This window comes from Tachysurus fulvidraco, unplaced genomic scaffold (genome assembly GCF_022655615.1).
Source record: "Tachysurus fulvidraco isolate hzauxx_2018 unplaced genomic scaffold, HZAU_PFXX_2.0 HiC_scaffold_51_np12, whole genome shotgun sequence".
Taxonomy (NCBI): Eukaryota; Metazoa; Chordata; class Actinopteri; order Siluriformes; family Bagridae; genus Tachysurus; species Tachysurus fulvidraco.
In genome coordinates this window covers 242296-255423 of record NW_025927271.1, presented here as the reverse complement: position 1 = coordinate 255423, position 13128 = coordinate 242296, and the positions used below count along the sequence as shown (strand labels likewise).

At 37.8% G+C, this 13128-nt stretch overlaps 3 protein-coding genes across 3 annotated transcripts in view; 2 read left to right on the top strand and 1 right to left on the bottom strand.

The window, feature by feature from the left end:
- The window catches only part of LOC113662805 (C-type lectin domain family 6 member A-like), a 229774-nt gene that overhangs the window by 127419 nt on the left and 89227 nt on the right, over positions 1 to 13128 (bottom strand). The gene's annotated exons all lie outside the window — the stretch shown is intronic.
- Positions 1 to 13128, top strand: part of LOC113662816 (C-type lectin domain family 4 member A-like) — a 29850-nt gene that overhangs the window by 7953 nt on the left and 8769 nt on the right. The gene's annotated exons all lie outside the window — the stretch shown is intronic.
- Positions 946 to 11558, top strand: LOC125140668 (C-type lectin domain family 6 member A-like). The gene is made up of 8 exons (XM_047809823.1): positions 946 to 1120; positions 1227 to 1296; positions 3846 to 3965; positions 4162 to 4251; positions 10252 to 10323; positions 10495 to 10649; positions 10767 to 10879; positions 11041 to 11558. The coding sequence occupies exons 1-8, from the start codon at positions 1106 to 1108 to the stop codon at positions 11201 to 11203; spliced, it is 798 nt and encodes a 265-aa protein (XP_047665779.1). The 5' UTR covers positions 946 to 1105; the 3' UTR covers positions 11204 to 11558.

Genomic DNA, 13128 nt, shown 5'->3' with positions numbered 1-13128 from the left:
GTATTGGTCTGGACTTTAAACTGTAAACATTATCATCTAAACTCACCATAAAACAATGTTCTGTACTTAATTGATATGAAGACTCATGAGGTGATTTCTATGTATTTGTTGTTTACTTTGAATATGTTTGGGAGCATATGTTGGATAAATAAAATAAGATAAAATGATCATTTGTTTTGTGAAGTTTATTTAACAGTTCAGCTCGATACAGCTCGAATCCAATACATCTATACTGAGAGTGTGTTACTATATATTTATTTATTTATTTATTTTTAACATCAGACTCCATGAAGTTTCACTTTTCTGCCACATTGTAAAATGTTGTATTTTTTGTCTTAACCATTAGAACATCAGAAGATCATATGTGTGGATTTTCCTTCTGTTTGTGGAAATCTTTTAAATTGTACTGGAGGGATAAACATGTGTCTATTTTATTAATGATGTGTGTTCAGATTATGTTAGCTGAAGCTAGATGTAATGTAATGTTGCTTTGATTAAAGAAACTTAAGAATTAATAAAAGTGGACATGGCTGGGGTGGTGGTGTCTTTAATTTCATTACTTAAAATTTCCACCTGTTAATCTTCTCTAAACAAGTGAAAAGGGTGGAAAAAAGGTGGAAACTAAATAAAAAGAACGTGTGTGTGTGTGTGTGTGTGTATACACTCTGGGGGGTAGTCAACTAGAGTTGATTTGAGGATGATCTGAAGCTTCACCTCAGAATGTTCGGACACCAGAGAAATGAAACAGAAGACACACTTGTATCATACACTTGTAAAAGCAAGGGCAGGCCGGAAACTCTGGGAGCCTGACCTGCACACAAGACGTAGCACAAAAACACACATAGTGGAACAGAAAAAATATCACAAGTTGTAACAGGGTGCTGGAGGGTTGTTATAGTTATTTTTTTTTTTTTTTTTTTGTAGTGGGTTCCTGGGGTGGTTACTTTCAACCATCTACTATGGAAGCTACATCACTCCCACTGCTATTGCACAGTAGATCTGTATCTCGCTTCCCTTCTGATTATAACTAATTTTATAGTTACTACCAATTTTCAGGTATCACAGGGTTCAATTTAAGATTATAAAGTGAAGCACGGGTTAAAGAATGGGTGGAAAAAAGGTAATTATCCTACAGTTAGAGCTCTGATACTTTTATACTTTTGAATTTAGTTATGGTGTAAATATGACGTGTGAGCAAGCAATTTAAATGATGATGTTTTAAATAGTTTGGACGGAGAACTGACGATGATTATGTGAATGCACAGAACCGGCAACCAAGGCACAAAGCATGCTCAGGTAAGTCTTGTTTTCATAATAAAATTTAAATACTTACAATTTTATCCATTTATAGTGTAGCGATTTTGGCTCGCGAAGCAAGGTAAATATTTATAAGCAACTAAAACGTGTTATAGTGACTTCTAAATATTTTAACCTAAGTTGAAATTAACGGTACTGGAATTAACGTTACGCTTATTTGGTCTGTTCGTCCGCTGAACAGGCCGCGTACCTTTATTAATTCTATGAAGGCGGTATCTTTCCGGCCAAGAAAGATTCGCTTTCCTTTTACTGTATACCGTAATTTAAATTAAATTAAATTAATAGAGCATGTAGTTCAGACCCGATGTTGCAGGTACCTTAATTTGTGAGCGACACTCAGAGACAAATCACCTGTGGCTCAAAATTATGACATTTAATGAACGAGACAAACACAACATAAAACTAACTACACAAACAAACAAAGAAATAGGGAAAACGGAAATGAAAATAAAATAAAAGAAATTAAAATTGGGGAAAGGGAGGAAGAGACTGGGAAGAAGAAACTAGAGAAAGGAAGGAAAGGAAATGGCAAGCTTAGACTTCAAAATTAAATCACACCCTAACTGGGAAATCGTCACAGAAACTTAAATTCACCTTAAGATTCAATGAAAGATTCCTACTTAAAATTACGCATCTAAATTGGTTGGTAAAGGAAACGGTTACTTGCATTGGCTTACTGTACAAGAGTCCGGATGCAACAGAGAAATCTCTGAAAGGTCAGTTAGGGTAGGGTCAGACGTTCTTCCAAGTTTTCCTGAAGATCAGAGCAGTTGTCGTTCTTGGAAGTGAAGCTTGCTGGAACTTCGTTGAAGGAAGATGGAGTCGTCTTGAAGCTGTTCCGAAAGTCTGACCACGGATTAGTGGTGTTTGTGACAATTTAAAGGTCACGAACTCCACCCATCTTTGGGAAGATGACCAATACTTCGGTCAGGATTTTGAAGGGAAAAACTCCCTTTGTTTCAGGTGTCTGTGGGCGTGGTTTAGCTATCAAACTTTTAGATGACTTTAAAGTTTGATCCAGGGTGTATTAAGATGGTATGGCGCCTTTCGTGCTCAAATAAAATACACCAGTGCTTGAAAAATGAGTAACCGATAATTTTGTGGTCATTTGGATACTAAACATGAAGGGTAATGACGGTATGAAGGCAGCGGTACATTACATACATAGATCATTAATCAAGGCAAAGATAAAGGCAAAGAAACAAAAATGAAACATAAACAAGATGCACTTTCATTAGGGAAGTAAAAAGAAAACGATAGCTTCGTATACATTCTGACATCAGACCTTAAAGGGGCATACGGCATTAGAACAGGTATACATTAACATGCCATGATCAGTAAGATATGATGATAGAGTATAACGGATTTTAAAATACAATGTTGTTTTCTGACACATGAATAAAATACACCCTTGTCAGGAAATTAAGGAGCAAATAATTTTAAGTCAGGCAAGCCTTAAAAGAAGAAACACATTACAAAAAGGGTTATAAGAATGAGAACCTTAGAGTACCTTATCTTGGGTTTTATTAGTAAACGGAATGTCTCATTGTGTTGTGTGTGGGTGTGTGTGTGTGTGTGTGTGTGTGTGTGTGTGTGTGTGTGTGTTCTGTTTGCTGGCCCCAATGAGCCACATGGGGTTATCTGGTCTTTGTGTACACTCCAGACATTCGGGAGCCAAGTGTGGGTGTAAAACTGGGTTGCTCATCGGTTAATTGAGGAGTAGATGTTGAAATTTAGGGTGCCTGGGACATGAAATCTAAAATGACTGGTACAAGACACTACAATAGTTACATTTAATTGAAGTGAAGAGATTCTTGAGGAAAAAAATAGTAGTTACATGTAATACTTATAAATGTTAATTCCCTCTCATTTTTATGTATTTTGAAGTAACTAATAAAAAAGTGCTGCTTGTTGTGTTAAAAACAACCTGGGAGTGAAACTTACTGTCATGAAATCTTTCACCTAAATCATCCAATTAAAGTTACATGAATATTTATTTAGAAAAATTGTTGCCGTATTTACAATTCTATATTTTTCTTTGATAAATAATACAATTTGTAAGAATATTTCATATTAGCTTCAGATTATATATAGTGAGCTTCATAGTCCCTGTGAATGACTTGCTGTAGAAACAATAATCATGCTATTAGGATGATTAAAACTCACATTAATATAAATATCTGATTCACATTTATAACTCTCAGCTGTTGTTACAGAACCTAACATTCTGACCAATCAGATTTCAAAATGCAGCATTTTTTTTTAATGGTTATTAAATAGTTATAAAAAAAAATTCAAGAAAAGTTATCATTTTATTTTAACAAACTAGACTATTAAACTAGAAGTTAAAAAGAAGAAGACTTTATTATTGTCATGTGTCCCTTGTAGCATGGGGATGGAGGGGATCTGGCAGAGGTTTGGTGAAAGGAAAACCCTGAAGCTGTGAAGGGCAGTAGGTCTGCAAGCCTGGAGTTTGGAATTTATCTACAGTACAAAGATGTATGAAGTAACTAACCCTTTTCTCTCAGATATCTCTGACCGCACTGAGCTGAAAGACAAGAAGAAACCAGGAAAGATCTTCAGATATGCTTTTGGTCTCCTCCTAATACTTGGTGTTTTATTAACACTCTGTGTTGGAAAGATCCTTTGTAAGTGTTAAGTTGTGCTTATCATCTTTATCTTTGTTCTCGATCAACAAATCATAATAAAGTGTCTCCTTTGATCCATCAAGTGAGATGAATTCATCCTAGCATGAAAAACTTACATTTATTTACTTAATTAATTATACATTTAGTTTTTATTGCTCTGTGAATTAATTTAACCCAGAGTATTTTTCTTCAACAGATCACAATAAAGTGGTTTCATGTCAGATATTAAGTGAGCAGTATTCTAATGTTACTGAAACATTGATGACGCAGGAACATAAAGCCAAGGGTAAGTGTTTATTAGAGCTTCCTGTTTACTTTAGTGGTTATTAGAGCTTCCTGTTTACTTTAAACAGGAAGCTTCCTGCTTCCTCTTTACTTTGCAGTGGCTGCAGTATATGTGGGTTAAAAACTTCAGGTTTTGTGCTTCTAATTTTCTAATAGTAATTCTAGTAATTGCCTCTTTTGTTGTTGTTGTTTTTATTATTATTATTATTATTATTTTATTTTATTTTATTTTATTATTATTAGGCCATCCTTAAAAATATTTTGGTTTGCAGTAACAGTAAAAAAAAAAGGGGTCAGTATGGTAGGTCTATATACAGTATATTATTTCAAGTTTCAATGTAAAAAAAAAAGTACGATTTTGGTGATGGTGATTACGTAGGTATGACTTTAAACAAATTAGCATATTGTGACGTCACTGACTGGGTCTTCAACCCATGCCTTCGTGCGCATCATTGCAAACCGTTTTTGTATTAGTTGTTTGAAGAGAAAAAAAATTGGTCGGTCTTAAAACAAATTTACAACCGGCAAGTCGGTCAGACTTCAATTCAATTCAATTCAAGTTTATTTGTATAGCGATTTTTACAATGGGTTTTGTCTCAAAGCAGCTTTACAGAACATAAACATAGAACAAAAGGTAAACATAAGGAGAAATATAGAGAATTAATATAGTAAAAAATTCAAGATATATATAGTTCACAGTGTGTATGTATGTATGTATGTATGTATGTATGTATGTATGTATGTATGTATGTATGTATGTATGTATGTATGTATGTATGTATGTATGTATGTATGTATATGTATTTATCCCCAATGAGCAAGTCTGAGGTGACTCAGGCAGCAGTGGCAAGGAAAAACTCCCTTAAATTGGTAAGGAAGAAACCTTGAGAGGAACCAGACTCAAAGGGGAACCCATCCTCATATGGGTGACACTAGAGGGTGCGATTACAAATATACAGTCAAACAAATGTTGAATTGGTGTAAAGATCACATGGAGTTCAGATCTCCTCTTGGTATCATAGAGTCCAACTGAAGCTGGTAGATCTGTAGATGTCTCAGGATTCTCATAGAGTCAGCCTCATCTCAGTGGAGGTCCAGAATCTTCATCGCACAGAAGATGATTGGAGCTGGTACAATGTCTGGATGCCTCGGGAATGGGTGTGAAAGAGAAAAGCAGTGTAGAGGGATTAACATATCTGCTGTTCATAAAAAATGTGCAAGTCTAATGTAATGGCGCATAATTTTATGGGATGTACAGTATTATGTGTGTGTGTGTACACCTGACTAAAGAGATGAGTTTTTAATCTGCTTTTGAACGGGGAAAGTGTGTCTGCGCCCTGAACACTATCAGGAAGACTATTCCAAAGTTTGGGAGCTAAATATGAAAACGCTCTACCGCCTTTACTAGACTTAGATATTCTGGGAACTACCAGAAGTCCTGAGTTTTGTGATCTCAGAGAGCGTGAAGGATTGTAACGTGTTAGAAGGCTAGTTAGATACATGGGAGATAAACCATTAAGGGCCTTGTCTGTAAGTAGCAGCAGTTTGTAATCAATTCTAAACTTAACAGGTAGCCAGTGTAGAGATGATAAAATTGGGGTTATATGATCATATTTTCTTGTCCTAGTGAGAACTCTGGCAGCTGCATTTTGGACTAATTGAAGCCTATTTATTAAAGATGCAGGACAACCACCTAGTAACGCATTACAATAGTCCAGTCTAGAGGTCATGAATGCATGAACTAGCTTCTCAGCATCAGATACAGACAGGATGTTTCTCAGCTTGGTAATATTGGTGGAAGAAGGCTGTTTTTGTGGTATGGGCGATATGATTTTCAAAAGACAAGTTGCTGTCTAGTATAACACCCAGGTCTTTTACTGTTGAGCTACTAGTTACAGAACATCCCTCTAAATGGAAGTTAAATTTGAGACTTTCTGTGTACTGTTTTTTGGACCTATAAGTAGTATTTCTGTCTTATCAGAGTTTAACAACAGAAAGTTGCAGCTCATCCAGTCTTTTATCTCTCTAAGGCATTGAGTTAATTTGGACACTTTTTAGCTATTTCATCTGGTTTTGATGAGATATATAACCGTATCATCAGCATAGCAGTGGAAACTAATCCCATGTCTTCTAATGATGTTCCCTAATGGAAGCATGTATATCGAGAAAAGCAGAGGTCCTAGAACTGATCCTTGAGGGACCCCATGATTAACTGGTAATAAACTGGAGGATTCACCATTTAATTCAACAAAATGGTATCGATCAGACAGGTAGGATCTAAACCAACTTAAAGCCTGTCCATGAATTCCTGTGTAATTTTGTAAGCGATCTAGAAAAATGTTGTGATCTATAGTGTCGAATGCAGCACTAAGGTCAAGTAGAACTAATAGTGACATACAGTCTTGGTCCGAAGCTAAGAACAAGTCGTTTGTGACTTTCACAAGTGCAGTTTCTGTGCTATGATGTGGCCTGAAACCTGACTGAAACTCTTCGAGGATATTGTTCTCCTGTAAGAAGGAGCTCAGATGAACAGACACAACCTTTTCAAGTATTTTAGACATAAACGGAAGTTCAGTCAGGACCACTACGTAAATGAAGGTTAGCGAGCATACAGTTAGTGTTGGCGGGATGGTTCTGTTCTGGGAGAATTTTCCCACGCGCCCGTTCGTGCGCATGCATGAATGGGGCGGGGAGGCAGCGCTGGGTAATGAATAGACCCCCAAAACAAAACCAAAAGCCAGAGGAGACCCCCCAACAAACTGATGCGTGGCGCTGTAGACCGCAAAACGCGATCGGGGCGTATTGGCCAAGCAAGCGGCATGCGATGTGCGAGGCTGGGTCGGAGCTAGGTGTGGGTCGTGGGAAAAGGAAGGACTAGGTGCCCCACCGCACGATAGACTACAGGAGTTGGGGTCCACTAGCTAGTGGAGACGTGGAGGATGCGTTGCCCTGGTCTGGCTTTGCAGCGCAATCGCGACAAGCTTGTTGCTAAAACACATACGCCCCTACCGCGTGATACGACAACGCATGTTGCATACGCACTAAGCCAGGGCGAGCGCGGCACACGGCGGCGAGCTTTGGCCGAAACCTTTATTTATTTATTTATTTATTTATTTATTTATTTATTTATTTATTTATTTATTGTGATCCCACAAATGGCAGCTTCGCACCGGAGGCTCCCCAGCCAAGCACACGCGTCAAACGGCTTTATTTATTTATCTTTTGACGGAGTTGGTGTCCACTACCTGGTGAAGACGGCGAGGAGGCGTCGCCCTGGGCTGGCTTGCGGCATAGTCGCAACAAAGCTTGGTGCTGAACCATACGCCCCTGCCGGACGATATGACAACGAGCATGTTGTATATCCACTAGCCATAGTGGAGACGGCAGGGGAAGCATCACCCAGAGCGAGCGTGGCGTGCGGCAGCGAGCATGTTGCGGAGCGTTTGCCGAGGCGGATAGTGAGAGGAACTGCGCATCCAGGCCGCAGCGGCCAATCGACCTACCCGGCATGTATTTGGACCGGGGGAGGAAACCGGAGTACCCGGAGGAAAGACTTCGGGATGTAACCTAAAGATAACGAGGAGTTAATAATATTAAGAAGAGGCTCACCAGCTTTATGTAACACTTCTTTCAGTAATTTAGTTGGAATGGGGTCTAGTGAACAAGTTGATTTAGCTGTAGTAATAAGTTTATCTAACTCTTCCTGTCCTGTACTTGCAAAGCACTGTAGTTGTGTGTCTAGAGCCTTAAGTGAGACTGGGTCACTAGTTGCTCTCATATGTTGAGCGTCACCTATTTATTCCTGATACTTTCGATTTTATCAGTGACAAATCTCATAAAATCCTCACTACTAAACTGTGATGGAATAGTGTGTTCAGATTTCTGTTTTTTTTGTTGTTGTTGTTGTTAATCTAGCCAATGTGTTACATAAAAACCTGGGGTTGTTCTGATTATTTTCTATGAGTTTGCTTAGGTGCTCAGCCCTAGCAGCTTTTAGAGCCTGTCTATAGCTGGACATACTGTCCTTATACGCAATTCTAAAAACCTCTAATTTAGTTTTTCTCCACTTTCGCTCGAGGTTACGGGTTCCTCTCTTGAGGGTGTGAGTATGACAGTGCAAGCGTTTTATCTCTAAACATCTGTAATCGGATTGGGGCAACAGTGTCTAATGTGCTAGTGAATATATTGTCTATGCTGTTAGTCATTACATCTAGGTCGTTTGTGTTTAAGGGTTTAGTAAGTAGTTGAGAAAGGTCCAGCAGGTTATTTGTGAATCTGTCTTTAGTGGTCGGTATAATAGTTCTACCGAGTCGATAACGTGGTGAGACACATGTTACAATCCAGTCTAGGGTTGGGCTGCACAGCGTTAAACCTCGGGATTCAGTTATTGGATATCTTTAAAAATACCACAAGAAACCACACAAGGTAGAATTTGTAGGTAAGTGTATTTACAGATATAAAGAATATATATACAGCCAACAGTACACAGGCATCTCTTCAAGGTGGGCCCAGACCAAAATAATAAACAAAAAGGTCTAACAGTGAGATAACTATGCTTACCTGAAAACAAAGAAAAGAAAAATACAGGGGAACTTCCCTAACTCCCTACCAAACACACACGGGGGAAAAAGGAACCCACTCCAAAAGAAAAAAAGGCAGCCACACCCCTACTGCCAGTGAAACAGAGACAATTGTACAGTCATATATATATATATATATACAAAAGTGCAACACAGCAACAAGTCCAAAGGGTCAACCAAGCTCAGAGTCAAAAAAAAAAACAGGCAGAAGTCAATACCAGAACAATCACAAAATAACAATAATCCAACTATCACAACGCCACAACAACAAACCACCACTACTAACAACATCATCCTCCTTCTTCTTCTGCTTCCTCTTTATATAGACCATTAGTGATGATGTCATCAATATGGGGGCAGGATCAGGACAGGCTAGGGCAGGTTGCAAACTCTGGCCTGGAATCAACCTGCACACAGACATGTACAAAAAACACAATACAATAACCTATTTTCACGGGTTGTAACGCACAGTTAGTTTGTTCTACAGGTAGTGTGTACATTATGAGGTAATGGTCTGTGATGTCATCACTTTGAGGTATGATATCTATATCAGTGACATCTATTCTGTGTGACATTATTAAATCCAGTGTATGATTACGACAATGTGTTGCTTTAGTGATGTTTTGTTTAAGCCCAAGTGAGTTTATTAAGTCCAAAAATTTGAGTCCTAAAGCATCATTTGTGTCGTCAATATGAATGTTAAAGTCTCCTACAATCAGTGCTTTATCAAAGTTAACCAATAGGTCTGAAAGAAAGTCTGTGAATTCCCTAAGGAAATCGGTGTAGGGCCCTGGGGGTCTGCGACACCACCTACACAGCCAGTCTGACGAGGCTCATGCTTATAGATATATCCTGATGGTGTAGGCTCGTTTAGACCGATGTAGTCATTTGGTTTAATCAGAGTTTCGGTAAGGCAGAGTGCAGTAAGGCTATTTTCTGAGATGATTTCATTTACAATAAGTGCTTTGGGTGCAAGCGATCTAATGTTCAGAAGCCCAAACTTTAGGACCTGTTTTTGTTTGTTCCTTTGGCATTTTTCTGGTCTAATATGTAAGATTATTTCGAGAACTTCTCACGTATTTAATTTTTGATCTCACTGCTCGGGGAACAGACACAGTTTCTATAGGGTGAACTATGTGTGCATTTGTGTCAATGTGTTGAGGTGAAGGATGACTATTGAAATTTAAATTTAAACAGTAGTTTACCAGTCAGAAGGTGTGCAGCACCCTGGAGATGGTGTCTGAGAGGATCTCCGCTCTAACTCTGCTGGACTTAAAGCAAAAAGAAATTTGAGTTGGTCCTAAATTGACAGGGTCGGTCGGGTTACGGCAAACAAGAATATTTTTAAGGATTGCCTTATTTTATTTTATTTTTTTTCTGGTTTATTCTCATTATCTAAAAATTATTCTTTTTGGCATTAGAAATAGAAAAACTGTTTGAAGCACTGAAGCTGGAGCATCAGCAAGTTCAGGAGAATCTCGCAGCATGCAGTGGTAAGATTCTCCCATCATGACAGACAGACAGATAGATAGCTAGATAGATAGACAGACAGATAGACAGACAGACAGACAGACAGACAAAAACATATAGCCATGCTATATAGAGTATGCAAATATATTATCTGATTTTATAACTGATTATTTTTATCCCATCTTGAAAAACAGCAAATAAAAACAATGGACAATGTGAGGAAGGATGGAAGTCTCTTGGTTTAAAGTGTTACTACTTCTCCAGTTTTAAACTGAACTGGGAGCAAAGTAGAGATTACTGTGTGGAGAAAGGAGGCCATCTGGTGATTATAACCAGCCAAACTGAACAGGTTTGAAGTGTAGAGCTTCTTTTATTTCCAGTTTTTCAGATAAAATTTAATTTTTGGTCTCTATGTCACTTGAACTTATTATAGTTATAAGCTTTATGTGATTATTTTCTATATTAGGATTTTGTAGTTTCACAAATTGGAGAAACACACTGGATTGGTTTGAATGACTTGGAGACTGAAGGACAGTGGATGTGGGTGAACAACAAGCCTTTAATGGAGACAGGTGTAATGTAAGGACAGTGTTCAATCACACAGTCTATAAACTCATTTTACTGTTCTGTTTATAGATCTACAAAGCTCCAGTAATACAGTATGTATACAATATTTTTTTTGCATGAAATGAAATAATTGTTTAAGAATCTAATTACAGATTTAATTCTACTGTATGTAGGTTCTGGTCTAGAGCTCCAGAGGGACCAAATGAGCCTGATAACTGGAAAGCAGAGGACCCTTCTGGAGAGAATTGTGCTTCTCTGGGGGATGCAAATATTAACATACATACATGGTTTGATGCTTCTTGTAGTACAATCAAAAAGTGCATCTGTGAAAAGTAAAAGACTTTTCACTTACATTTGAGTCTGCAAATATTTGTTTTTATTAATGGAGGACAGTTCTTGGTTGTTGACTATAAATATTTGATATTGTAAACAGCTAACGTTAAGTTTATCTATAGTTTCTTTTTCATTTTTCATACTTGGATCATGTGTGTGGATTTTCTCCTTCTGATTGTGGAAATCTTTTAAATTGTACTGTAGGGATGAACATGTATCTATTTTATGAATGTCCAGATTATGTTAGCTGAAGCTAGATGTAACCTTAAGTTGCTTTGAATAAAGGATTTCTGAGAGGAATTGAGCCATAATCTTACATGCAAACAATTCTTACTGATAATTAAAAGTATTTGTTCAATTTCCATTTATTAATTTGAGTGTGTGTGTGTGTGTGTGTGTGTGTGTGTGTGTGTGTGTGTGTGTGTGTGTGTGTGTGTGTGTGTGTGTGTGTGAGAGAGAGAGAGAGAGAGAGAGAGAGAGAGAGAGAGAGAGAGAGAGAGAGAGAGAGAGAGAGAGAGAGAGAGAGAGAGATTATGACTGGTGGTGTTTATCGTAAGTGTTTATTGCCTTTTTGTACCCCTTTATCATTTGTAATGTTGCTCCCATTTGAAACAGTTCGGCTCAAGCCCAGACATTTTTAGGGTCATGATTGAGGACAATGTCCCGTCCAGAGACAAACTGTTTTGTGTTGAGGTTTTGTTCAAACCGACCATCAAAAATTCCCTCTCTAATGAATATATATATATATATATATATATTTTCCAATGCTTGATGCATTAAATCTTACCCAGATACAATAGTGCTATTTTCTGATTGGCTATTGTGTAGCCTGTTTTTTTTCTGATTGGCTGATAAGTGTCAGGCTCAACTAAGTACTCCAGGGGAGATGCGCTTGGTTCCTGCCCGGTTCCATAGAGAAAGCGGTGCCCTATAAAAAGGGTGCAGAATGAAAAATAAAACTTACAGGATGAAATAAAATGACAGGGTCTGTAAAGTGGTCTTTTCCTGTTCACTTGGTGACTTTCTGTTGAGGAGTAACACCAGGAAAACTAGATTTGAGGTTTGTGTGCCTCAATTTTTTTCCTGTTTTATTGTCATATTAACTCTTTTATCAGAAATGATTATCTTTTACCATAGAGATTGAAAAACTGTATGAATAACAGAAGGTGGATCATCAACAAGTTCAGGAAGAAGAAAACCACATTAATGACGACTGCTTGCTAGTGTGAACTGAGGCTGAGACCAAGAGGCTTAACCTGAGATCACACTAGCAAGCAGAAGTCACTCATTTCATGTGATGTGAAGAAATAGCGAGGTTCAGAAATACAAGCTGTCTATAAAGATATAAGATTTGTTCACTGCAAAATGGACGATAGTGAAAACTATCACTCTCCAACAGGTAGATTTCTGAAATGTTTATACATGTAAAAATATTTAAATACATGTTTGATGGTTATGTTTGATATTGTTTACATGAAGTGTTGTAAATGACAAGATTTTCACTGCTCATTATCAGACACAGAGGATGATATTTATGTGAATACAGAAGACTGTCGCTCAAGGCTGAAAAACCCAGGTATGTGTTTGTCTGATGATTAAATACTGATAGTGAGAACTAGTGAGGTTAGTGAATGATGACAACAACAACATCAAAAAAACAAAACAAATCAGACTAGTGTTATGTCACACATAACTAACATGAGCTGTCACACAATGCAGTCAAATATATATGACAAAACATCAGCGTAAATGGAGAAGAAGTGACACAGCAGTACATCACACCCGGGGAACACCTATGGTTAAACAGCCACCAGCACCCCCTCTGGTGGTCTGTCAGGGAAGTGTCCCAGTAGCTCCTGATAGTATGTTTTAAGTAGAAATATGATGTTTCACATAACTGTAAAATTTGTTGTGTAGTTATTATATAA